General features: G+C 36.7%; 1 protein-coding gene across 2 annotated transcripts in view; it reads left to right on the plus strand.

The window, feature by feature from the left end:
• Window positions 1-2,407: 2,407 nt before the first annotated feature.
• Window positions 2,408-25,204, plus strand: part of LOC148065381 (SH3 and cysteine-rich domain-containing protein 2-like) — a 39,725-nt gene continuing 16,928 nt past the window's right edge. For both annotated transcript variants that reach the window (XM_087809971.1, XM_087809972.1), the window contains exons 1-4: window positions 2,408-2,856; window positions 15,407-15,755; window positions 18,175-18,269; window positions 23,680-23,764. In XM_087809971.1, the coding sequence (XP_087666097.1) occupies window positions 2,797-2,856; window positions 15,407-15,755; window positions 18,175-18,269; window positions 23,680-23,764 (589 nt within the window). In that variant the 5' untranslated portion in view covers window positions 2,408-2,796. The remainder of the gene's footprint in view (window positions 2,857-15,406; window positions 15,756-18,174; window positions 18,270-23,679; window positions 23,765-25,204) is intronic.

Consider the following 25,204-nt stretch of genomic DNA (forward strand, 5'->3'; position numbering starts at 1 on the left):
CAAATCCCCCCAAAATATTCATGAGTACGTCCACCCGCGGCTATGTCGCTTTGCCAAAACCTTTTCTTATTTCTGCCCAGAAGACTTGAGAAAATGAGGATATATAACTATTTGAATTTGAAAGTTCGCTTTTTTTTTTACTCTTTCTTTTTTTATGTTAAAAATCACATACTTAATAAATAACTGATACAAATATTACAATGGAACTGTCATAATTTAAGTAAAATATGTTATATGAACATATTTTCAATTTAAAAGCTTGAGAAGAAATTATTTACTTAAATAAATACAAATTAAAACATGTTAATCCTTTGGAGGAGCATTTGTCTGTGTATGTCAATGTATTATGAAATTATAAATAAAAAGCTTCTAATTTTATTTTGAAAATTAAGAATAATATATTAAAATGAATTAAGATGATTTTCAGTTCAATGATTCACTTGCAATGTGTTGAAGAAAAAAGAAGTATTGATTTTGAATTACTCATTGACACTTGTTATTGATCTGGAATCACATGGTGTTTTGTGTGTCAATCATAGTAACTAACACTTCACACAAATTCTGATTCACTCAGATAAACAGGTACTTGTCGTCCTAGTAAAACTGAAATAAAAGATTTCTTAGCGACATTGCTGCAGGGAATATTACGAACATTCAAACTTAATGTGTTGTGCCATAATAGTCAACAGCCTCAGGTCTGTTTACAGCTCTTTGTATTCTAGTGACCTCTCTTTGACCTGTGGGAACGAGCAAATTGCATAAACATATTTTAAAATAAATTAATTCTGAAGTGTGCTTGGATTATTTATTACTTAATTCTTCTTTTTTTTATTATTAAAAAGCAAATCAAATAATAATTAAACTTTCTGATGATGTCAATGTGTTTTTTTTCTCAATGTTGCTAGATATATATAACTTTATTTTCATTTAATCTCAGTATTTATGAATTCCAGTATGAGATGCAGATGAATAATCTCTGCTAACAATAGCAAAGTACAAATGCAGTTGCCTTTAAATCAAACCAAACTAAACTTTAAAACAAAAAACACTGATAACTGGTGTTTACTGTCTTCCTTTTTACCATAGAATGTCTAAAACTCGTAAATAATAATGAAAAAGGTTTTCAAATGAACATGGAAGTATCATTTGATATGTCCAGACCTTCTCTATTTTTGGGTGGTTTGGTTCAGGGGTGTCTAAATAGTAAGGAGGATTTGGACAAATGCTCTTCAACATTAGCTTTTTTTTTTACACAACATTAACTTTGGAGTCTTGAGCTCCCGTACTACACATGCGTCAGCTACACTTGATTTATGACCAATTTCATTATAAAACCGACCACTGCTGACTGAATAACACACTGACATAGTTAAAGATCTGCTTGGAAATGGTAGAATATTCAATATTAGTCAGTTTTATTATGTTATGACATTGTGTGTTGTCTTTGTCTCGACTGTATGTATAGATAATCGTATACACTTATTGTCCAGTTAAAAAATATTATTATTATTATTATTATATTGTTACAGTTAAAGTTATAAATCTATGACACTGTTTTGTGTTGTTTCGTCAATTTTGTCATGTTCATGGAACATTCATTTGTCAGAATAAATCCAAACAGTTTTATCTTTCCCGTTTGACTTGAATTATTTCTTCATTTACCAATATTTGGTTTTAAAGGGCTGCTTATTGCAAGAGGTAAGGTACATATATTTTCTAAAATGATGCTTAACTATAAAGACACGTTTGCTTATTATGGACTGAAAAACAGATGGACTTGAGAAAATCACATCGTTTTACAAAGGTTTCTATCAAAATCTATGAAATGAAAAGTATTTTTTAATGTGTTTCGCCACAATATTCACAAGGAATCCTAGGGTAAAATAAATAAATGCCAATTATTTATAACTTGAGAAATAAGCTACTGCAGACAGAATAATCCTCCTTTCTGGCAATAAAATGTCTGGAATTAATAAAATATAATCTCAACAAAAAACAAGGTGTACAAAAGTACTGACCTACTGCTATCTGTCTATAAACAATTTCCCTAAGGAGACCTCCTGAGGGATCAATAAAGTTTTACCTTACCTTACCTTATCTCCGAAACAAACCATCTGCCCGACACTCAATTGCACTTTGCGAGCCTTTGATTTTTAATCTCCTTCATGTTTCGCCCATTTCACGTCTATCAATGTCACGCTTTAACGTTTCTATTTTTAGTTTCAAACGAAGCCCCCTCCCGCGGCTGCTGACAGTGCGCGTGGACGCTGGCACGGTTGTAAAAATCTCTCCAATCCTCATCCACGGACGCACGCGGAGGCGTTCCTCCGGTGCTGTTTAAATTTAACTGTCCTCGGTGCCGCACGGCTCACTTTTCTCTGGATTTTACGCAAGTCGTCAGCACCCGCCGAGGTTTCTATTTGGATCAAGACATTTGACCTTTTTTTTTTTATAATTTCTATTTTGGGTGTGAAGTGCGCTTTCTCTGGACTTGACGCGCATTGGAAGGACTTTAAACGGGACCATCCAAACGACGTGTCCGTTAGAATAAGACAAAAAAACAAAACTATAATGATATTTATGTCTCTATGTTAGTTGAATTTGATTCACTGACGCGAGGAACCACATGGATTGTACGCGTCCACTTCACAGCGTGGAGACACATGCGTGAAGTTGATCGTCCACTTTGGACTTCAAGCATCTTTTAATGGATGAATCTCGAGTCTTTCCTCCACGAATAGAAGGTTGTTCCGATAGTTAACGTCTTATTATTCCAAGTGACTTCTCCTTCCCGCGATGATGACCGAGAACACTGAGATGGAGAGCACCATGTCCGTCCAGCCCATGTCGTCCAAGGCAAGTATCTCACCCCCTAAACACCTCTCATCTCATGGTCTTCAACTTGCATTTTAAGAAAGACGAGAACTATGTTTCTTGTTAACTGAACAAAAATATTTTGAGGGGAAATATTGGTTCTTAAATAGATCAAATGAATGTCATGATTAAAACTTCAGTTAAACAATAGATCAGTGAGACATTTGTCACAGGGCCTCAAAGAAAGAAAGAAAAAAACATTAAATAATCTATTATTTTGATTATTACAGCCTGTAAGGTGTTTTATTTTGAAAAAAAAAGAAACCCACCAGATGTTATCTTAAATAACTTGAATATGTGACTCTTGTATAGTGAAAATGAGTAAAACACAAAATATGTAGAAACAAAACTTCTGTTTCAGAGTCCTCATTCCATATAAAAAAAAATCTAAAACATAAACTGACACATTCACACAAAGTCTCTAAAAGTTAGGAGACGCACACATACATCCCACCATCGTCAGCATACAATCAAATGTACATAAATGCAAACATTTTGTTGTTACTAGCTCTTGCTGATTGAGTGTTATATTGAGATGGATTTTTCATGCACTTTGTATTTTTTTTTGCAGGTCATGCTATTGTATATTTCCTTTTTTTCAATGTGAACGTGTTTTTAATATTAATCACACAAAATAAGATATAGAAATATAAAAACAAGCACCAAGGCAACCATCTTGAACTTTTCACAAGCCCCTTACATTTAAGCTTTAGCTTTAGCTTCTTAGCTGCGGATGTTGCTATGTTCTTTATAGTTCTCGGTTAGTACTACTTTGGGTGTTTTTTCATGCGTTCAAGTAGTGATGGTCTGATGAAGCTTCATGAAGCAGTGTCATTACTTAAAGAGTCCACTAGATGGCGGTCTCTGCACTATTTTCCTTTGTTTTGAAAAACTTTTCTAATTAATCATTTTTAAACTGATGGCGCCACCTACTGACCTCTAAACATCACAACACTGCTTCCTGAAGCTTCATCAGACCATCACTACTTTCAAGTTTAGCTGGCTTAAAACTTAATATGAACTTTAAACTTAGGCACCCAAGTCCATTCATTCATATACTTGTGAGTTACGCTTTTTGTCTAAAAACGCTCATCCATTTGCTCTGTTGCACTTGGATGAGGACTCTGGACCGCTTTGAGTCCCTCACATATGAAGAGCTTTATATCTTATATCGTTTAGTCATCCTATAATAAAATTGGAAATTTGATTGTGCGACCATTTTCTGGCCATCACTACCAAATAAACACAAATGTTTGTGAAGGTGATGTTTTTTGTTTTTTTTTACATTTACAGCCACTGCTGTATCTCTCTGCTATACAGCTTAACCATGGCAAAATAAACCTTTAATTACATGAAAAAAAAATCTTATCATGTCGGAGCTCTGGACCTGTGTTTCTATAAAATATAGAGTTTGTTTTACTTATTTTCATTAATTTACAAGCTTAGTCTATGATTAAATATGATTGAATAACAACAATTATGTGTCAAGAATCAACTGATAATATTACTTTTTCAGAATACAACTCCTTTAAGTCAGTAATAATCAAAGAACCATTATTGGACACATCCCATTTGTATTCAGGCATTTGGTACTTTTTGGATGAATGTCCATTCCACATAGTCCAGAATCAACCATGACTGACAAACAGTGTTTTTTTTATTATAGAAGATATAAAGATACAAAATGAAAATACGACTTGTTCAATAATGAATGGTGTTGATGGAAATGGGTAATAATAGGAAAGTGTGTGACATGAACATCGTCATTTTGTGAGGCCCCCCAGATTGTTTGTCAAAAATGGACATAGATTTATGTTCTCTATTCTTTTATATATCTACCTATAAAGACACCAGATAAAAAATAAATATACATAAATATATAAAAATAAGGATGTTGACAATAAAAGTAATAAACTGGAATGTCTTTCGTGAAGGAGCTCATCAGAGTAAATAAATATAGATGAAGCCTGTAACTAGTGATGGTCTGATGAAGCTTCATGAAGCAGTGTCATTATTTTCAGAGTCCACTAGATGGCGGTCTCTGCACTATTTTACTTTGTTTTGTACTGTTCTAATGAAAAAACACATCATTTTTAAACGGATAGCGCCACCTACTGACATTTAACCAACATAAAACTGCTTCATGAAGCTTCATCAGACCATCAGTACCTGTAAGTATTAAAAAATAATATCTACAGTAAATCAGACGTTTTCTGTTGCCAAAAGATTTTGGCCACTCGCCCCGTTGGATAACAGTGTTATTGTAAGTTGCACATAAAAGATTGTCACCTGTATTTGGTTAAAAAGTAATTTGATGCTCATTGAAAATGAAAATCAAAAGAAGCATTCTATTCACAACACCCATAATGCATCAGGGTGTGAACTGAAGAGAGTGTCTTCAGAAGTGCTTTGTTATGATTCACTTTCATTTGTGCGCGCAATCTATGAACAGTCATTTCAGTGGCTGGCCTCCAAGAGCATGTTGCTGGCAGATGCATTTTAGGTCGTTTCATTTATGACTGACCTGTCAATGTCGCGCTCGTACAGCTGAGGCTTTGTGTCCAAACACATGTCTTTTGTCAGGACCACGCACGTTCACCGATGCCATGCTTTTGACTAGTACAATACGCTGATATTACATGTTCTCTACAGCGTTGACACGCTTTTCCCCTGTTCCCTTATCAACCCCACTATCATGTCCACTACTAACCTCCAGGTTCACTCCATATCTTTCATCCGGAGATGGAGAGAAACTCCGGAAAATAAGTCCCTGATTGGTATTCACAAGATTCCCTGTCGCCTCCAGACTCACCACATTACTACCATTTATACCCATGAAGTCATCAGCCGGGCTATTTAATCATCCGCCTGCTTCTCCCGCCGCTCTTCCGATCGATCCTGTCTGCACCCGTTGACTCCCCAGATCTGTGAGGAGTCGCCCTGTGTACTCCTGAATAAACCATTATATCAATGTTTCATGTTGGCCGTGTCACAATGGTGGCCTCAGGAGGGAAGAAACTATCGAGGTTAATGCCAGTTTATTTGATATATATGGAACGCCTTTTAGTCTGTAGAGATTTGGAAGCATCTAACAAGCCTTTGTATTATTAATGTAACCCCTGGAGGTAGGCATCATTTTTTGATCGAACCTAATCAGACGTAACTCTATGTATTCTTGGTGATTTTAATTAGATAAGGGTGATAAAAGCTCTCTGATAACAGATGCTCCCCTGGAACCCGCCAGCAGCCCAAAATGGAAAAGACTCAAAAATAAATGTTTGAACACACTGCCAAAGGGCTTTAGTAGATGGGAAGCGGTATTTTTTCTCTGGCTCACAACGCCGTCCTGGTCTATTACCAACGCTGGCAGAGACATAAGTGGCGGAGCGGTGAGATGCGACGCATGAGCCGCAATCATTGGCCAATTGTGTCTCACTCTTTGGAGATCAGCGGCATCTGTCGGTGCGAGCGATTCTTCCTCTTCCTCGTCTGGGATGGATCCGTGGAACGTTCTCTCGGAGCACATAATGAGTGGTGCTGCTGGAGATGGCTGATGAACCATCCATGGAGAAAATGCAATCGTTGACTTACATGATGACACATCATGAAACGTATACATGTCATGTCTTCATGTTTAGGATTCAGAAGTTTAAAGTAAAACAGGAAGATTATTTGTATGCAAAAGATTAAAAACATAACATTTTAAGCCCAAGTTTGTTATTTCTTAATTTATTTATTTTCATTTGCTTATGACTTTCGCTTCAAGTCAAGCTACACAGTTGTTTGTTTAAAGTGTTTATTGAAAAAGGAAATGTTTATTTATACTATAGTTTTCTAAATATAACTTAGGAAGGGTTAAAAAGGGCTTAAAAATGGTGTGAATGTGTTATTTGCCAAAGTCTGGTATCACACAGTCCCATTTTTAACATTTTCAGCAAACTGAACCACGGTATGAAAAATAATTAAACAAGGACTAAACATAGAGAGGGGGTAGTTTTACTCATGGTACTCCGTAAATATTACCACATTAAGGTTTAACAGCATTAGCAGAACATGTTGAAGAAAAAAAATGGCCATGGGAAGCTTTTATTCCTTGAAATACAAATTACAAACAACAAAATAAGAAGTAACCTGTTCCATCAGTTTAAACATTGGCTGGAAAATGATTTTCGGTGTTTGACAAAAGTACTTAAATTGAGCGTTGCAGTACTCACCATGTTCCCATGTCTTAAATGTTCTGTATCAGAGTAAGTGGCAACTAATCTCCTGGATGACTGCACTTCATATTTCTGGAGCCTTTTCTCAAATATGTGGAGAGAAAATAACTGGAAAGAATTTCTTTCAAGCAATACTTTTTCACAATTTAAGACTGTAATTTCAAATGTATTACGCCACAGGCCCTCTGGTTTCCTCCCACGGTCCAAAAATATACAGAGGTTGATATTGATTGGAGACCTGGGGAAATTGTCTGTAGGTGTAAGTGTTTGTGTGTGAATGGTTGTGTCTTTGTGTGTCCTGCGACAGACTGGCATCCTGTCCAGGGTGTCCCCTGCCTCTCGCCTGAAGAAACTGAGATAGGCTTCCAGAAAAGGAATGAATAAATGAATGAAAAGTCTAATTAAGGATAACAAAAACAGTGGAAGAGAAACAAGGAGATTCCATTGTTTTCTTTTTTTAAACTTATATACAATTTATTTTATAGAGATAACACAAGGGGTTAAGATGCCACATTATATGTGCTGTTGTGAAAACCCCCCCAAAAAAGCCAATGAAAAATACATTTGTTTATTTAAAAATATAAAAAGTGTGTTTTAATTAAATTTTTGAAAACGTATATATTTTATTTAAATAGAATTCATAAAGTAACTATGGTCAATATATGTAAATATAATATAAAGCCCTACATTGGTTTCATTGCATCTCAAGGTGTTGGACAAAAAGTATAAGAAAAGTAAACAATGACAACTGGAATATTTTGAACAAGTTATATTTAGAATAGAACTGCTAATGCATAATGAAAACAAGGATAAGGATATTATTGTTTTATTCATAAAAGTGCATCATAACAGTCAAAGGGTTGAACAGAATGAGTCAGAAAACAAAGGGAAGGAGCCGATTATGATTCAGTCACAGCACTTGTGGAGAAAAGGGTCTGTGGACTGATGGAACAAACAACACTATTGCAGTCTACTTTAAGGAGAGCTGAGTTCACTGAGGTGGTAAATGGCTGTGGGGCGTTCACAGTCACATCGACACATTGCGAGTTAAGGTTCACTTCTTATTAACGCTGTGTGTTGATTTGCTGACTTTGAAACGGCGAACACGGGAATACCTCAAAGAGCTCCTTAATTAATGTGGATCGCTTTGATGGTTGTCACATGGAAAATGTGTGTGTTTACAAGACTGTGACTTGGAAGCTATTAACGCTTAATAATGCATCTGAGAGCGACAAATATATTCCGCTTATGAATAGTCAGTGAAATAATGTGTGTATTTAATGTGTGTGACTTTGTGTGTGGAGACACTAAGAAGGAACCAGCGTCTCAGCCAGATTTCATGCATAATGACAAATTGTAGCAGGAGGAAAGTGTGAGGTCATGAAATATCTGCAGCTGCATCATACACATCTAGAACCTCCATTTAATCACACATTTGAAATCTAATGCCGTGTTAATGAGCTTGCTACTACTCTTAAAATATATTTAACATAATAATATGAGGCCGAAGCTACGACAAACCTACAGTATAAAAATAATACAATAACTACTTTCACTTCACTGTGAGGTTCAAAAAATCTCAACCTTGTTTGTCAACATCAGCTGCAATGTTTAAATGTGTTAGTTCTTGTTTAATAGATTAGAAATTGGTTAAGAGTCAAACTGTATTTACTTTTAAAAAAATGAATAAAATAAATAAAAAATCGTCCAATCGATTGTTAAATATCTCCAGCATTTCTGTCATTTTTTTTAATATATGAATATACTAGAAAGTCTCACTCATTGTGATCACTTTGTTAGACTGTAATGTAATTTACCACACAGTGAAATATAATATTATTCACATTTTAACTTTACTCTAGGCAGCCACAATATGATCTTGATTTAATCTTAGTCTTCTACATTTAAAGCTGGTTCTTGGTAGACCTTTATTAGCCACTTAGATCTTCACTGGCCCCTTGGTTTCTGGGGTAAAGGGGGAGGAGAAAAAGTTGTCGGTGTTCCTGTGTTATGGTGGTGGCTGTGACCTACAGCAGACTGTGCATCAGTTACTAAATAAAGTTGTAAAAACTACATAACGTCTAGAAGCCTTGTCAGTCAGAAGTACTCCAATATTTTATTTAAATATGCAGTACTGCACACAGAAAATATTTGCATTCACGTGGTATTAAAAAAATCTCAGTTCCTGAGCTCACAAATATGCCTAAACTGTTGAAAGAAAAACATTGATTGGAGTGAAAACAAATTAAAACTATTTATTTTGCAAATTACTTGAATGTTGGTGATGGTAAGACCATCATAAATTGATCATCTCTTCAATCTGCCTGTACTCAAAAATTTTGTTTACATTTTCATTTTGGTACAATTCTGTTCATGATTCTTTTCAACTTATTTTACAATCAAATAGACAAATAAACAAAGGAATCGATACAAAAATGCATCCACTACTTCATTGAACAACATAATGACAAGTTATTCAAAACGAAACTTACCTATGTCTTGCTAATGCTACTTACTTAATAATATAATCAGAATTATTATTATTATTATTATTAATTATTAACATTTTTGTTATTGAAACTATATTTTCCAAAGATCAGCAGAGGCAAAGACTTACAAGCTCTTACATGTTTTCCTAATCCACTGCCTTAAAGAGTCTCATGTCAGAAAACTATTCAACAAACATTATTTTTAACAATTAGCTAATGTTATTGTAGTCATCCAGAGCCAACTGCCTGATTTACTTGATTTTGATTGATTTCTTCTGCTCTAAGAATAGAGCTGCTCTTCTTTGCGACGCCAATGTTTATCGAGTCATCTGTAGTGAACACTTTAAATAGATATGTTTATACATCATTAAGAAGGATAAGTCGCAGTCCAAAATGCCTGGAGCTTGAGTTTGTTGCATGGAGGCAATTTTAGAGCTTAGTATGAACAAACAGCTACATGAATGTTATGTAGGGCTTAAATATTTGGGGTGTATCAGCAGTGTTTCACTTTTTTTTACTTGAGCTTGGTTTTATTTCCCTCGAGTCATGACTTTTTGGCTTTGGGTTTTGTCTATTATCTCTTCAGTCAAGTTATGAAAACTGTACAACTTGGACCTAAAAAAATACTTTTCCTACAAAGGTCACTGGTGTTTTCCTCAATATTGGGTCAATTCACTGAATAATGACAGTAGTTACTTGTCAGATACATTAGTAATGTTCGTGTTCAAAGTGAGCAATACATAAAGAGAACTCTCCAGTTGACCCCTATGTTATACTACAGAGTACTACATCATGCTTCTTCGCTAGAGAGGCAGGGGACACCCTGAACAGCACGCCAATCTTTCATAGGGCACACAAAGACATACAACCATTCACATAGACGACAGACAATTTCCCAAAGTTCCTAGTGTTTTTGGACTGTGGGAGGAAACCGGAGTGCCTGGAGTAAACCCACGCAACACAGGGAGACGTACAAACTCCTCCCATATTGCAACATGTTTACATGTAATCTCTAAAATAGTACTTCTACCTCTCTATATAGCAGGTGGTGCAGGGGAGTCGTATCTAGTTTCTGCAAGAGTGTTGGGAAATGATGGTTTTCTTGAAGATATATAGAAAGCAGGGTGAACTTCTTTTGCAACCTTAATCGTCATTGTAAAGATTTTTTTTTCCCCTCCCATCTTTAAAAAGTACCCCCTTCTTATCAAGACAATAATGCATCATGTCAACCCTACCGTCGCCCTCCAACTTCTTTGTACACCCCAGTTTCTTTGCATCGGGTCAAAACGGACAAAACATACTACAGGAGCGTATATATGTATTTCTGGAAGCCAGGGAGGTCGTTCACCTTGACCCAGAGACAACAAAATGGATAACACAAACACCGGGTCAACTTGACCCATGGTTAAGGAGCACCCAAGTGATTTGTCGGTGGATGGACAGTCCTGGACTTTTTATTTTTAGGATAAAACGACAGTTTTTACATCAGTATACTTTATGTAAACACAATGTTTAGTTTGAACTGATGTTAATACCAAGGTGTGGTAAATGTAAACTTCACATCTCCACGGACACACCTGTATAGGTTGGGTGGAGAGCCAACATCACACGGCAGACGAAAGAGGAGTTTAATAATGACCTATGATTATATATTTCTGCCAGATCAGAGCAGAATTACGCCTTGATGACACACTTGACGTCCTTGTGTTTGAGGAGCATGAAAGCTTTGTCATTGAATTATTGTCCTTCTCTCCTGTGGACGCATTGATTGTGAAGTTCTTGTTAGCTACATGAGTGCTGCAGGGAACTTGTGTGTGGAGCTGATGGGAAAATTACAGGCTCTTACTAGTCTGCTCAGACAGATGGTCAAAGTCTGACTCACAGCAGGGGAGGAGTTGCTTCAAGGATATCGATAAAGTTGGGTTATTATGGTATCAGTTCAGGGAACATTTGTAAATCATGCTGTTAATGAAGGAGAAAGATTCACGGTCATGCTTTCACCTCCTGGTGCAATATATGTTTATTGGACAGTTACATTCTTGATTTATACATTCTTAAAATGAAAGACATTAGTAGCTTGAGCTGAAATTGGAATACTTAATACATCTGAACAAGAAGGAAACACATCTTAGTATTGGTTTTTGGTGTGCCATGTATTGATAGTTAGATTAGTTATGGTTGTCCAATTTGAAACATGGGAGATGGTTGGAATAAAATGAATAAGCGGACATGTTTTCAATGGAAGCGTCTTTTATTTGTAACATTATTAACATCCTATCCTAAGATTTAAAGACATATATCTTCTATGTCAGCAGCTTTGAGACATCATTTATCATGTGGTAATAGTATGAGATATTTCAAATTTGGAGTCTATTCTGAGCGATACTATTTGTCATTTTTATCCTACGTTCTCTATACCATTCTTACCTGACCTGTTTGAGCCATGACCCATATCTTATATAAAAATCAGACCACTAGATATACATGAGTGCTGCAGGGAATATATATAAAGAAAATATAGTCTTGATTTATTCACAAGGAACAAGGGAATGTGTAAAAGTGTCTTTCTGCTGAGTATTTACCAACCACCACAACATACATCACTGCAAAAGCTTTTTTTGTTTCATGTCAAGCTTTACATAAATAATTCCCCGTTCTCGATATATATTCTTTACTCAGCCAACCCGTGTTGAGCGTCAATAAGTCCATGAAAACAATGTCGTAGGACAAGATGGAAGCCCGCGGCTGCTGTCCCCATTGTTTTTTCAATCAATCTCACTAGGATTTCTGTGTAGTCTGAAGCTATTGTTCCGCTTACAATGACAGTGTCTACAACGCTGGCACCAAAGTCTCCCACTATGGGAGCCAGTATCAAAAGTTGCCAGTTTCAATTGGTGTTGAAAAGTTGTCGGATAAAGTCGGAATTAACGCCATGGAAATAATGTCTTATACTAGCAACCAGGTGAAATATGACAATTTATTATTATTTTTTTTTTACATTAAAGAAAACAAACACACATAAATACATACAAATATAATTATTAAAAAAATATAATTCATAATAATATAAAAAAAATATGTAAATAAAATAAAATAAGGGATCGCTCGTACATTTTCAACACATCTTTCAAAGTGCAGAAGACACACAGAAACACTGTCAATAAGAATTTCAATCATGTCTATGTTGTGAAAACAAAGTCTATTTTCTCCATGTGTGTATGTATTTCTCTTCTTGTGTCCTTAACAGTTCCATTTCAAACACTTCATTTATAACATGAGTTAACTCTTCAATAGTATGTGATTGTGTCTTGTGCCAGTTTTTTTAATAGCCTTTTTAGATGCTGCCAAAAGTATTTTAAACAAATATTTGTTATCCTAATGTACAATTATGCCAAAATACAAAACAGAACTTGAATATGGAATATTATACCCCAAGATACTTTCAATTACTGCAAGCACATCCTGCAAATATTTAACAATTTCAGCATAGTACCAAAGAATGTGATCATGATCTACATTGACAGCTTTACAATTCCTTCAACACGGTTGATCTGATGACAGTTGCTTTCTTTGAATTTTTGGTGTGATAAAGAAACTAATAATATTTTTCCAACAATGTTCCCTCCAGATATGAGAAGATGTTGTAGATTAATATGTACCCATTATTTTTGCTTAATATATTGATATGGAACTCCTTTTTCCATTTTTCTTTTACGTAAAGGCTTATTTTTCCTCTAATTTCCATCAATTGCTGGTATTATGTTGAGATGATTCTACATTTCCTTAAGCCCCAAATATAGTTTGGAATACAACTTTTTTATTCTCATTTGTGTTTGGTTTTATTTATCTGTAGTAAAAGTTCCAGAGTTGTACAAATCTATAATGATCTTTGTTGGAAATATGAGAGTTTTCCTAGGCACACCTAATCATTTCTCACAGCAAGTCACTGGTCAATCCACCTATTACTGTCATTCTTCGCCCCCCCACCCATTAACTTTGTTGATTGTATTCTGTCTGCCTGTATGCCTACATTTGCTCAACATGTTTCCCATCTCACCACTTCTGTCTAGCTTTGTTCCCAACGTTTGATCGTATCTTGTCCTTCCTAGTCAGGTTTAACTTTGTTTCCTGTTCTTCCATCAGAACTAGTTGACCACACATTATTGTAACCATTATACAACCACATTGAACTACACTTCCTTCTTATCTCCTTTTCCAAATAGTTACTGGTATAGTTTTGCAAACAAAGTCCATTTTTATATAAGAATCCACTATGTTTTTATTTAAAAAATCCTTTATAAATACCTATATATAAAGATCATAAATACAAGTCTATAAACATTTACTTGTACTGATATTACCAAACAATGTTATTCAGAGAAATGTACTTCTTTATCTTTGAAAAAGTGTCCAACTTTTTGTTCCACTTTATGGTTTGGACACACTCTCACCTACACTCACAGAGCAGTTCAATTGACAAACGTCTTGCATAGAGACTCATAGAACTATAAACAACATGTCCCTGTGAAGTAAATGTGTTCGGCACTGAACAAGATAATGCATTAAATATCCTAACTGGTCCAACTTATTATCCACCAGCTCGATGTACCTGCAAGTTATGCAACAGACTTCGTACCCCTGAGAGCATCGTTCCCATCATTACAGCATGGTTCACTTATTGCATAGAAAAGAGGCTAGATATGAATAGAGGCTCGGTCCATGTTTGCGTAATGAAATACTGCCACAATCAATCACCGCTATAGTCGGGCCCCACCAGATTAGCAGCTTGGACTACAAACTGCTGATAGATAATAGGCTTGTGTATGCTGTCTAGTTTGGTTTTATCACCACCAAGAATGATCCATTCACACTCAGAACCTCTTAATGTTTAATCATGATTGTTCTCCAGGAGGAAAGGTTTATCTTTCCTACGCAGAACCAGGCCTGGACCGTGTGATACTGAGACACACCTATTCATCTTCTACTGCTCAGCTGTTGCTGTTTTCCTGCAGTTATTTTTGGCTATTTAGATTTAAAATTTGGATGTATTTCCTCAAAAATGGATCTAGAATGTGCAACGAGAACATCCATACAAATACATGATCTATTTTTTTAAACAGGAAAGCAACAGCTTTATTCTGGTGTAGTGGGAGTTACTGACATTTTCACTTAATTGGGCTTACAGTCATCATTAAAGACAGTTGGTTTTAAATATCGTATGCCCAGTGGATAAGATATATAAAAACAATAAAATCAAAAAATAACGAATAAACCAATGAAGTACATGAAACAAAATAAACCAAAAGGGCTTTGCAGACCATAATCCTACTGTAGATTTGTTATATCCTTAGTTTTGAATTGTAATTTATTGTGTATTTATGAAGTCATCATGTTTGTTTGTTTTAGTATTATGTAAACAGAATAACTCAAAATTAGATAACATAGAGACATGTTGAAAAAAGCTTTAAAACTAAATCTATCTCTAAATTATATTTTGTCACATGATTTTAATGAGTTAAGATTCTTGGTGCTTTTGCTCACACAAAACAGGCAACTTTGACTCTATGAATAACATCAATAAAATGGTAACTCAAATAAACTTTTCATCTGATATAATGTGTTGTTATTGCTCATTCATTAATTTTTCAACACACTAAGTAGTTATTTAAAAAACCCTGAAATGCAACATTGCTAGAGTCCCTGATTTTTTCCAATGTTGTGACTAAAATTCCACTCTAGGAATCGTTTTTTATTGCTGAAAATGAATGAGCTTCTTGGCTGAGGTACTAAGTCTGATTTTGTTGTCTGTGTCCTCTTCATTCACAGCTTCAGCGACTAAAGCGCTCGCTGTCCTTCAAGACCATCATGCGCAGTAAAAGTGTGGAAAACTTCTTCCAAAGGTCCTACAGTGATGCTCGCCTCCCCGCGGACTTCATCACAGATCCTCCGCCACCGTCTCCACCGCTGTTGCCTGGATCGCCTCTGGTTGGCGAGCGCTCGCCGTCCATGTCGCCGTCCATCAGTCCGAACCCGTCCATGACGTCTCGCTCTCCCTCCCTGAGCCTCTCCCCCTCTCTGCCCATCAAGCCCCCCCAACCACAGATCACCCACTCCTTCCAAGACCATGTCTTTCGCAAACCCACCAACTGCCAGCACTGCAAGCACATGATAGTGGGTAAGAAGCTCAAGCCTCTTTCAGATCTATTTTTAGACCTTCTTTTCAGCCTACAGCAATTTTGGATCTTTTTTTTCTTTTTCATTTTCTTTGCATCAGCATTTCTTGCAAGAAACCCTACAAAATATCCCACGTGTGATAAGTTAAAATGTTTGACTCTTTTTAATAAGAAGTAGTGGTGATATTTGAGAAGTAAAATAGTAACAAATTGTTTTTAAACAATTTGAAATAATGAATATAGATCAAGGGAAACCTTGATTGAAAACAGTTTGTGAGACAAAACTGAGCATAATTTGAGTCAATTGTTCATTTTAGTGCTCTTATTTCTATTATTTTATTGCTCTTATTCCAGCTATGGTTAGGGTTAGAGTGACCATTATTTATTCAATATTAGTCTCCACACCACTCAATGCTTTGTCTCCGGAGATATCTTGTTTCATGTCTCTGTCTCGCTTTCCATTTTATACGTTCGCAAAGTAATTCAGAGTCATTTCAGGTGTGTAATAATACATTTCAAATGGCCTCTTTCCAGACTGTGTCACTCTTATAAGTCAGTTTTTCAAATTACTTTTATGAAGGTAAATCGATGGATGGATGGATGGATGGATGGAGATATCTAGGATATCTAGGATGGGTGGATGCATGCATAGATGGATGGATGGAGATATCTAGGATATCTAGGATGGATGGATGCATGCATGCATGGATGGATGGATGGAGATATCTAGGATATCAAGGATGGATGGATGGATGGATGGATGGATGGATGGATGCATGCATGGATGGATGGAGATCTCTAGGATATCGAGGATGGATGGATGGATGGATGGATGGATGGATGGATGGATGGATGGATGGATGGATGGATGGATGGATGGATGGATGGATGGATGGATGGATGGATGGATGGATGGATGGATGCATGCATGCATGGATGGAGATCTCTAGGATATCGAGGATGGATGGATGGATGGATGGATGGATGGATGGATGGATGGATGGATGGATGGATGGATGGATGGATGGATGGATGGATGGATGGATGGATGGATGGATGGATGGATGGATGCATGGATGGATGGATGGATGGATGGATGGATGGATGCATGCATGGATGCATGCATGGATGGATGGAGATCTCTAGGATATCGAGGATGGATGGATGGATGGATGGATGGATGGATGGATGGATGGATGGATGGATGGATGGATGGATGGATGGATGGATGGATGGATGGATGGATGGATGGATGGATGGATGGATGGATGGATGGATGGATGGATGGATGGATGGATGGATGGATGGATGGATGGATGCATGCATGGATGGATGGAGATCTCTAGGATATCGAGGATGGATGGATGCATGCATGGATGGAGATCTCTAGGATATCGAGGATGGATGGATGCATGCATGGATGGAGATCTCTAGGATATCGAGGATGGATGGATGCATGCATGGATGGAGATATCTGGGATATCGAGGATGGACGTATACATGCATGGATGGAGATCTCTAGGATATCGAGGATGGACGGATGCATGCATGGATGGAGAACACTAGGATATCGAGGATGGACGGATGCATGCATGGATGGAGATCTCTAGGATATCGAGGATGGACGGATGCATGCATGGATGGAGATATCTAGGATATCGAGGATGGATGGATGCATGCATGGATGGAGATCTCTAGGATATCGAGGATGAATTGATGCATGCATGGATGGAGATATCTAGGATATCGAGGATGGATGGATGCATGCATGGATGGAGATATCTAGGATATCGAGGATGGATGGATGCATGCATGTATGGATGGTTGGATGGATGGAGATATCTAGGATATCAAGGATGGATGGATGGATGCATGCACGGATGGAGATATCTAGGATATTGAGAATGGATGGATGCATGCATGGATGGATGGATGGATGGATGGATGGAGATATCTAGGATATTGAGGATGGATGGATGCATGCATGGATGGATGGATGGATGGATGGATGGATGGATGGATGGATGGAGATATCTAGGATATCAAGGATGGATGGATGGATGGATGATGGATGCATTATATTTTATTATATATATATATATTTAACATTATATATATTGTATTATAGTTGTTTTATTATTTTATTTAAGAATAAAAAAACATATTATCATTTTGATGTATCAAGAAAGCACAAGGGAATATTTAGAGCAACATCATCCCTCAGTGCCAGGTGGAGCGATTGAATTGTCGACAGCTGATCCTCATTTTCAAAGTTATTATGTGCTGATGCTTCAGCTAAACAAAACTAGGGCAGCTCTTGTTTCTGCTCAGATGAAGACAAATGTGTTGACGTGAAAAACACGGTGAGCCTTTTCTGTCTCTGTGCTCTTATTTTTGCTATCTCCCCTTTTTTTTCTCAAGGCAACTCAAAACAAGCCCTGCGCTGTAAAACCTGCAAGATGGCCGCTCACCTCTGGTGCACTTCGGAGCTGTCTCAGCAACCGTGTCATGGAAAGGTATATTGCTTTAATAAGAACATTGTTTGGTTTACCTACAGTAAGTGACGCTTTAATAGAACATTTAATCTACAGTATGAACAGATTATTTAAATGAGAGGTGAGGAGGGTTTATAAAATATTAAGTAGCGTCAAATTGAGCCAGCCAACACCCCAAGGATACCCATTTCTGTCAAGAGTTTCGTGAAATGTCAGCACACAACGTTCTTCAAAGACAAACTCTGACATAAAAATAGAACCGTAAGGCACCAAGAGATTCCCCACGTCTGCAAGTATAATGAGGGAAATTGAGGGCAAATCCAAAATAGTTGCTTCTTGTTTCACAAAGTATGCGTTTGTGTTCTTACAACAAAGATAGAACACCAAAGTGGCTAACAAAACACCGTCTGTGCATTTTGACCGAGACAAGGTTTGTACGATTATGATAAGAAATCGTCAATCATTTCAGATCCTACGTCTTGACAGGGGTCTAAAACAAATGTTCCACCAGTTGTAAAGAGCAGAGGCCAAGTGTACAACCTTCAGCTGCCCCAATTCTGACGCCCTTCCCTTTCGTCTACCCCTTAAAATGGAGTGTCAAGGGCTAGGGTTAGAAATATCTGACTAAGAATTGGGACAGTTAAGTGATCTTTCTGTCTCTCAATTCAATGCCAAACGTTCTCAACGTCATGACATTTTCAGAAAACGATCATAATGGTCCAGATGATCAAATGTTGATGGTGCTCTAGGGTGGGTTGAAGGTTTTAAAGGATTTAAAAATGTCATTGTTGTTATTAAAACATTGTTTTAGGGTGGCTATTAGCACTGCATGTTCCAGCACACAACATTAGAGTGATCAAGATTCAATAAAAAAGTCCAGGTTCACCTCCCAGTCCATGGATTAGCAGCACTTTTCTGTATTGATTTTTTTTGTCACTAAGTCATCTAGTAAAGCCAAATGCAGTAATCATACTCTTTCAATAAACATGTTTTTTTTCTTTTCCAATGCTACCATTTTTTTCATCACTTTCACAACTTAATCAAGTGGACGATCCAATAAGGCAATCAAAAAAAAATCAACTAAGTGATCACTTAAAAGCCACTAATTATTGAAGGACGTGGGTGTATTTGTGCTTGATTTCTATGCCCTTGACAGAATGCTACCATGGAGACTAATGGCTCAGAACGACCAGGCCTGTCCTTCAACGCACCGCACGTCTAATTTCTGAGTCAGACTCCAGCATCTTAGGGTGGCTCAGATCAATAGGCGACAGTCTACTGTAGAAGTCTTTCGGCAATTTACCAGCCAGAGAAAAGCTGTAAGCAGAGCTGAAACGATGAATATACTTGTTCAAAGATTACACCAGATTCTAAAGAGATAATGAAAAAAAAAAATGTAGTCCCATGCGAATGACATTGTCTGGGGTTATTTAAGGTTTTCCTGTAAAAAGTATAGACATAACACATTTTTAAATAGATGCCAAAAATAGATAATACATATTTGATGTGATGGACTTGTTTCTTTTACCATTTGACTTTGAACAAATATGGAGTCTCTTGATATTCCTGCATTTATCAGAACTCAGACCAAAAATGGAGGGCTGTGGAATATCATGTCACAAAGTTTGAGGCCTGAGGTCCTTACAGACAACCTTAACATATCCTTATTTCAGGCAAAAGTTCCATGCTGTATGAAGTCCTCAGTTTGAGCGTTTAACAATATTTTATTAACTAGTTTTATATACTATTTTGGACGAACGTGAACTGTATTACTGCCTGGCAAATGCTATTGTAAATGGGTTCATTCTGATGTCTGTGAACAGCACACTCTGAGTTCATCTTCATGCAATAGGTAGCCAGATTTCTACAGAGCCTTAAAAAACCCCACTGTGTTCATGTTTTAATGCATAAAAAACACCCAATCTGGCAACACCAGCCACCAGTGACGCACAACTGTTTGCCTTGTCCAAACAGAGAGCAGAAAGGACAACAGACTCGACAAATCGACGAGGATTTGTCTTATATTTATTCAAACAAGTTTTATCATATTGATGAGAATAGGAAAATGTTTCATTTCTGTGAAGACTTAAAAAAAAAAAAATCTTCAAGTGAGGGCAGCGAAAGCTGGAGCTTATGCCGGCTGAAAGTGCTAAAGAAAGAGTGGGAAATGCTGCCCCCATTTAAACCCTGCTTCGTTATGATTCAAAATTGGATCCGAAACATGAACGGATTCAGTTATTTCATTTTTAAACGCCCCCTCTAATGTACACATCACTTATTTTATTTACCTTATTTCATAAATAGTTATTTCATGAATTCTATTCTAGGCTGTATTCCACTACACAACATGATTCCTAGGTTGGTTTTACAAAACTGACAATAAACTTTTTTCTGATATGACATGCAATCTGATGAATCATTTTACTGTGAAAACTGATCAGATGAATGCTGACTTCTATATATGGGCTGTGGTAATATGTTTGATAAGTAATTTGGAAAAAATAACTATGAACTAGTTCATTTTTGGAACCGTAAACTTGGTTCACATTTTTGAATCATGAAATATAAACTGAGCAATAGTTAATTAAAAAAAAATAACGAGTTCACGTAAAGTGTACTCAACCATCATCCTTAATAACAATCGACCTGTGACCCCCACCCCAATTTGCCCACAATGCATCAATGCCACTGTGGATCATCATCAGTATGTACATTTGCAGAATGGCTTGCGGTCCACACAGCCCTCACCCACCAGGAGATAAATACTGTAATACTTGTGGATAAATGCGGTGGGAAAAACGTCCTAATAACTACTAGGTAGTACAAATTTGAACCGACTTACCTTTAGTAGGAAACTACAAACAATCCAAGCCTCTAAAATAAGCCAAGATGGAGAAAGTGTGCAAAATGATAAACAGGTTGGGTTCATGCACCCTATTAATATTAATAATCTCATTATAAGAACATGTTCTGCACTTGCAGACCTGATAGCATTGGACAAAAGGTCGAGGTCAGATGATCTGTCACCATGGCAACTTGGCTGGTTGACCAACATTGACAGGACTGTGGATTTGTGACCACAGTTTTGAGGGTAAAGGTCTCATCGCATGTGTTTTCCATGATTGATAGCCGTGTCGCTGAAAATAAGGATTGCTTCTGGAAAGGATACATTTCCCTTCATATATGGACTTTTCTCCCGTAGGTCAGTACGCAGAGCATGTGCGCAATGGAAATGCTGACAAGACACAGATACATTTGAGCAGGAGCCAGCTGTTTCCACTCCTCCAAAAATATGTGAAACGCTGATGCGGCTCAAAAACACAAATCTTTCTGCCTCGAGATAAATCTCTCTTAATCCACGAAGGTGTGAACGGCCAGTTCTTTAAACTCATACCATCAACATCAGCTTTAAAATTAGTAGTAAACTTTATTTGCATATTTGCCCTCAACTGATACGTAGAAAGCGCATGTACTGCTGTAAAATTGTGTAATTACACATTTTCAAAAGTTAATGACTTTAATGTTTTAACTAGAAAAGCCCTCTTCCTTTTTTTAAAAATTTAGCATCACTGCTACAGTATGCTATTAAACTCTAATTTACATAATGCATGACCCTCTCGAAGCAACGTATAGTTGACACGGAAAATCTTAAATGACAAGTGGACTGAAAATAGATTTTACAAAGCAAATGCCTTTTGTTTGTGCTGTCAACAATGAGTATAATGCGAGGAGACATTTAGCTGTTGCTCTATAAATACATAAGTGCTAAATTATTTATGACATTCAGTATCTATTTTTTATCTGTTTGCTTAAAGGGCAACTAATGTCCAACTCAAACTTTGTATTCTTCTTGAAGTTTTCCTCTCCAAGATGCAGTAAAGTCTCTCATCATAAACATGTTTTGAAGTTATTACTTTATAAAGTTCTCCCCTGTTTGGAATCTCGGCGAACGAGAGGTTATGAGAGAGGAGCCCATTATGATTTAATAACAGGCTTCACATTGTTATATAAAGATTTCAATGAAAAGAGAGTTTAGTTCAAAGGGACACATTCTGATGAACACATTAGTTGCTGTTTTACATTCAAGTAATACAAGAAATATTAGCTCTCGCTACTGTGAGTCTTCAGGATTCAGATGATCCAGAACACCACCTTAATATGATCAAATAATAGAGTCTTTACCTTGTCCCATTAAAGTTTCCTGAAAGTGTTTTTGAAAATCCATTGAAAGAATTATTGAACTAACATTTGGCTCGGAGGTAATTTCAACAAAATTAGGAGATAAAGGGGTCAAAATAGCATAGAGAAGTTTCAAATTAAACTGTAAAATGAGAAATCTAGACCACCAACATCATTTATGTTTATGTGACATTAGCAGCATTGTTTAAAATGAAATGAAGGTAACATAAAAAAATGTCCTAACCTCCATAACTCTTAACCAGTGGAAGTAATCCATTCATCTGTGAGGTGTTGACTAAACCGCGACCCGAATGCAGATGCAACAATCAAATTACAGACTAATCACAGTTTAATCACAATAGTTCCAAATTAAATCCATTTTATCAAAAGGGAGAAGTTTTTCAAGTTTCCAATTCACTCTCTCCAAAGGAAATTAAAATCACATCACAAGAAGGGTGGAGAACAAAAGGTGGTCTCAGAAAACAAAGGGAACGGTGATTCAAAATACACGCTGAATTAAACGACAAATCGTAGACTCTGGCACTAGAAATAGAGAAGGTACATACCAGGGAGTGAGACAAGACATGACAAAATGAAATTAATTTTAAGAAACAATAATCCCAAACATGTATTATTGTACCATGTATGTGTAGTACTTAAGTGAAACAAAATATTCTGAATATAAATGATGGTTGATTTGAGCTGTTTTGTGTTTATTCACAGAACTCCTTGCTAGACTCTTGAGCACAGTGAGCCACTTGAAGAATACTAAAATCTGTGTGTTGGAACTAGAGGGTGAAGGAGAAGGCAGCAATGCATTGTGACAGATTCAGAACACCTTTACTGGAACAAAATGATTTTTGTGTGCATTTTTTTACCCACAGATTGTTTCTCTCTCGGACATAATCGGACAAAGAGAGCGGCTCATTTGCAAGTCAAGGCAAAGAAAAGCCGATATCTCAGCTGCAACACTTACTCTGCTAAATTCAGTGTGAAATTACCAGCGTACAAATACACACGCACATGCAGTGAACCACTTGTTATGTGTAACCCTTCTGCACAAAAATTACTTAGTTAATTTACTGTTTAAATATCTGTTGGAGAGTACTTCTTTTAATTGTAGGTCTAAAAAAATTAGCTCCTTCGATGCAGAAATGAGCCAGTGAGTAAACCCACATTACTAATGGTGAATCTAATAACAACTGAATGGACTGAAATGGCCAGAAAATAATGCTTTCTTCTCTTCTATCAGGCCGGCGCATTCAAGCGAAACTTCAGCTCACCGATGCTAGTCACTGACCAGCTGGCGGTCGTCAAAGAAGTCCCGACAAGCCAAGGTGAGCATTTCCCTGTGTGTGTCCTAGGTGTGTGTGTATGGGTGAGTGTGTTCATGTCAGTGTTTTTGTCGGTCTCTGTACGCTTCTGTTCTGTGATGTCGTCTAGCCGTTTGGTTTATTTTTAGATTGGTGCGTGTGCTAGTGCGTGTTCTCTAGTAAAAGCAGGAGTCCATCTCACCTGTCAACATGAAGCCAGGAGCGGAAAACCAGGAGGAACAGCTCACAACCGGAAAGTATGTACATGAAAAAATGTTTTCTTCGTGTTACTCTTTTAAATTAATCATTCTTTAAATTCATGGCTTTCATTTTAGTGAATGTCATTTGATGGTGATGCTTATGTTTCACTGCGAACTAAAGCTCAGGCTTGTTTTAACGTTGCTGATCTGTACGGTGGCCCAGAAGTTCGAAACAAAATTACAAACTATGAAATAAAAGTTCAATTTCCTGAACAAAGTTACAAACCCCCAAACAAAAATACAATTTCCTGAAACAAATTTACAAATTCTGAAACAAGAGTTAATTTCCTGAAACATATATTTTTTAAAAAGCTGAATCAAAATGATTTCCTTTATGTGGTTTCACAGGTTTGTTAATTTGTTTGTTGAATGAAATTTCACTTTTGTCTCAGAGTTTGTAAGTTTGTTTCCGTAAAATGTAACTTCAATAAGTTTAATAGTTTGTAAATTTGTAAAAGACAACACAGAGAAAAACACAAGAGTCTCAGAAAATCAAAGAAAAGCCTGTGTCAAAGTTAATAAATTATTTTAATTTTTAATTTTTTTGAATTTGTAAATTAGTTTACGGGAAATACACTTTTGTTTTAGAATTTGTAAAAATTCTTTCAGGAAATTTTCCTTTTTGTTTCATATTTTTTTCATTTGTTTTGTGCCGCTGGGCCACCGTAGATCCCTCAATGAAACAAATCTTTCTCTTAAAATTGACTATCTAATACCACACAGGTCCTCTGTTTGTATAGTTGTGACAATAGATGAGCAGCTAAGTAAAGTAAAGTAAAGGTTATTTGTCAAGCGCCTTTCTAGACCAGGGTCATAAAGCCCTTTAACAATCAAAATCAATACACAGTTAAATATAAACTTGAAAAGATCAAGACACATAAGACAAACACAGGAGTCCTAGAAAATCAGGGAAAAGCCTGTACAAATATAATAACAATGAAGGCGGTTGTGGTAGATGTTCCCATCCTGAGATATAACGAAATGATGGAAAAAGAACTGGAAAAATTCCAGGTGCTCAAAGAAGAGCTAAGAACATGCCTGGAAGGTGAATGCAACAGTAGTGCAGGTGGTCTTTGGGGCACTTGGAGAAGTGGTTCAACAGAGTCCTTGAGGAACATCAGATATCTCTCGTGAGGTGGGGCGGGTGTAGACAGTAGAGCCTTACATTCCTGGAGAGAGAAAGATCAGATTCCTTGAAAGCAAC

Source organism: Callionymus lyra, chromosome 15, assembly GCF_982586985.1.
Source record: "Callionymus lyra chromosome 15, fCalLyr1.hap1.1, whole genome shotgun sequence".
NCBI classification, from domain to species: domain Eukaryota; kingdom Metazoa; phylum Chordata; class Actinopteri; order Syngnathiformes; family Callionymidae; genus Callionymus; species Callionymus lyra.